Source organism: Papilio machaon, chromosome 2, assembly GCF_912999745.1.
Source record: "Papilio machaon chromosome 2, ilPapMach1.1, whole genome shotgun sequence".
Classification (NCBI taxonomy): domain Eukaryota; kingdom Metazoa; phylum Arthropoda; class Insecta; order Lepidoptera; family Papilionidae; genus Papilio; species Papilio machaon.
In genome coordinates, this window is record NC_059987.1 from 5,643,245 (window position 1) to 5,646,098 (window position 2,854).

Below are 2,854 nucleotides of genomic sequence, written 5' to 3' on the forward strand. Positions count from 1 at the left end.
ATTAATAAACCTTAAGCCTAAAAATATTAACAAGTCTTAACAACTGAATGGAATTTCAGTTTTCTGGAAAGCGATGTTATACGGAAAACATAAAAATGTTAGTCCTTAACTTGCACGTAAAGCGATTAGCGAGTCGTCGGAGGGTCTTCAAACACGAACCGTATCTAAAGCAAGGGATTTTTAAAAACTATATCCACAAATACGAGTAGTGGTAAAAGAATCTAATATATTAGAAATATATTATAATTTAAGTATATGAAAATATTTCTAATATAATATAATTGAAATTTGCAACATTTTATCATTGCCTTATACACAGTAGACTGAAAATATGATAGTTGAAAAAACCGGTAAAAGTATATCGACACGATGATAATGAAAGCGACATAAAATCTTACTAATATTATAAATGCGAATGTTTAGATAGATGGAAGGATATTTGTTGGAAGGTATGTCCAGTTCGGCTTAATAGATTTTCTGAAATTTGGCTTAGATGTAGAACATAGTCTAGAAGAACACGTAGTTCACTAATTAAGTTTTTTTTTTAATTCAGCGCGGACGGAGTCGCGGGCGACAGCTAATAATACATAAAAGAGAAATTACTAATACATTAAGCCACATAATTACAAACTTATAAAATGAAAACAAATATGTGCTTATTAATAGCTCTAAATACTTATTTTGCAGTAAAATAATTATTGTCATACTAAATGTGACTGTAAAATATTGTAAAAATACATATTTTTCCTAACTATATAAAACATGCAGAAGCTTATGTTTGTACGTTATATATTAAATTAAAACTGATGAATTTTCTACGTGTACAGTAGATCCTTGCAGTTAAGTATTATTTCTTAAACATAGTCGCGGTATCAACTAAATAATCAATGTATAAAATTTTTGAATTCTTCAATATACAATATATTATTATATCCCACTTTAATCAAGTAGTAGGCAACAGTCACTTGAACAGTGTGTTCGTGTGTTGACATGATGATTTTTATCTATTTCTTCGTCGGTTTATTTATTCAAAACTTGGTTAGCGCACGGGTTCATGATTTAAGTAAGTGAAAATATATTCTTATGTTAATTTCAATATGTTTTTACCATAACATTTAATTTTAACAGATGATATTACAAGAAATAACTTGAACGAAAATGAACCTCTTAAACTTCAAGTATTCGATCTGTTGGATTTTTTGGAACGGGTAAGGACATTTTTATTTTATACATTCTCAATCGATGTACATTTTAAGATCTTTATTTAGGACATATATATTACAGATAAAAGCCGCTAAAGAAACTGACAGAGTACTCGTACAAGTGTACTACGAGAGTTTATGTCCTGCCTGCAGACTTTTCTTTACAGAGCAATTAAAACCTGTTGTAGAGAAACTTGGGCAGTACATAAATATCAGGACCTATCCTTATGGAAACGCAAAGGTATGTTTTGTGTACAAATAGACAAATAATACAATCCGCCCATTAAATTGATATGCAAACTCCTTTCATTAAATCACTACTGCAAGTTACAAGCCATGTCTAAATTTATCACATTCCATTGTTATAACTACATGTAAATATGTTTATGCACAAGTGTATCAACAATGGAAACCTACAAACATCAACAAATTTTGTATTGCTGCACGAATTTGAGATTATTAATCCACAAGAATAGTATAGCCTAACTACGTAATAATTGTTAAATATAATAAAGCTGTGATAAAGTAGCAGCTACTGATTTAGATTTTAGCATTTAAATTACTTTTTTTCTTGTCAAACTGTTATCTCCTTTTCGTTACTTAATAATTTTATTATACAAAGGATTTTCGCGAGTATTTATAACAACTGATATTTCGAGTTTATCTTATTTAAAAAAATCTACAAGATATGTGTAATTTTTTATTTTTATTTTAGACAATAATTGATGAAAATGGTGATTACACAATCAAATGCCAACACGGGCCTCCAGAGTGCTACGGCAACAAGCTGCATGCATGTGCATTGAATTTGTTGCAGAATAAAACTCAAGCATTGATCTTTAACGCCTGCTTGATGACCCGAAGGCGAAACAGTCATGGTTCAGACGATAAGGCCGCTGACGCAGTAAGTACATTGACCTACGATTAGAGTCAACTCTGTTACACTCAATATTAAAGATACAAATTCTATATTTGCATTTTTTGTTACTTAAATCATGTTAAAAATGTATTTCAAAATGTTCTAAATCATCAGATATTGTACGTAATGTGTAGCGTAGTTGTTTCCTAGTTTATCCGTAACAAAGAAGTTACTAACTCCACATATTAATATTATGATTTAATTTTTTTTCTTCAGTGTGGTACAGAACTAAATTTGGACTCAAACACAATTAAAGAATGTGCAAAAAGCAACAAAGGCGATGAATTATTAAAATATTATGGTGAAGAAAGCAAAAAGGCAAATTTCAATTACGTACCATACATCCTGATACAAGGACGTGTCAACGATGGAGAAGAACTAATGAAGGATATCTGCAATGTTTTCACCAATCCTCCTCCACCATGTAATGACAAATGAAGTAAATAAATGAATAATAGTCGGAAACCATTTTCGTTTTATTAAATTTTTTCTATGACACCTTATGAATATACTTTAACAGAGTGGAAAATTCTTTAATGGAGTCCAAAAAATCAATAAACAAAATCCAATGTATCGAATTAAACATTTGCGCCAAAAATTCATTAATATACATACTACAATTTTATATATACTTTTTCAAAACATGTATTACATAATATATTGAATTCCTTCATAATAGGCAATTACGCATTTTTTAACCTTAGCTTTTGAGACGGTACTCAAAATGATAATC

At 29.6% G+C, this 2,854-nt stretch overlaps 1 protein-coding gene across 1 annotated transcript; it reads left to right on the plus strand.

Annotated features, from left to right (window-relative positions):
* The first annotated feature begins 962 nt into the window (after window positions 1-962).
* Window positions 963-2,583, plus strand: LOC106709031 (GILT-like protein 2). Its single transcript, XM_014500676.2, has 5 exons — window positions 963-1,063; window positions 1,129-1,208; window positions 1,285-1,443; window positions 1,918-2,106; window positions 2,338-2,583. Exons 1-5 carry the CDS (start codon window positions 991-993, stop codon window positions 2,557-2,559), a joined length of 723 nt encoding a protein of 240 aa, XP_014356162.2. The 5' UTR covers window positions 963-990; the 3' UTR covers window positions 2,560-2,583.
* Window positions 2,584-2,854: the final 271 nt, after the last annotated feature.

Bases quoted from the DNA above. Each gene is read 5' to 3' on its own strand.
- LOC106709031 (XM_014500676.2), top strand. From the start codon at position 991: ATGATGATTTTTATCTATTTCTTCGTCGGTTTATTTATTCAAAACTTG. The intron at 1,064-1,128 runs GTAAGTGAAAAT...TAATTTTAACAG, and splicing joins CGCACGGGTTCATGATTTAA to ATGATATTACAAGAAATAAC. The intron at 1,444-1,917 runs GTATGTTTTGTG...TTTTTATTTTAG, and splicing joins ATCCTTATGGAAACGCAAAG to ACAATAATTGATGAAAATGG.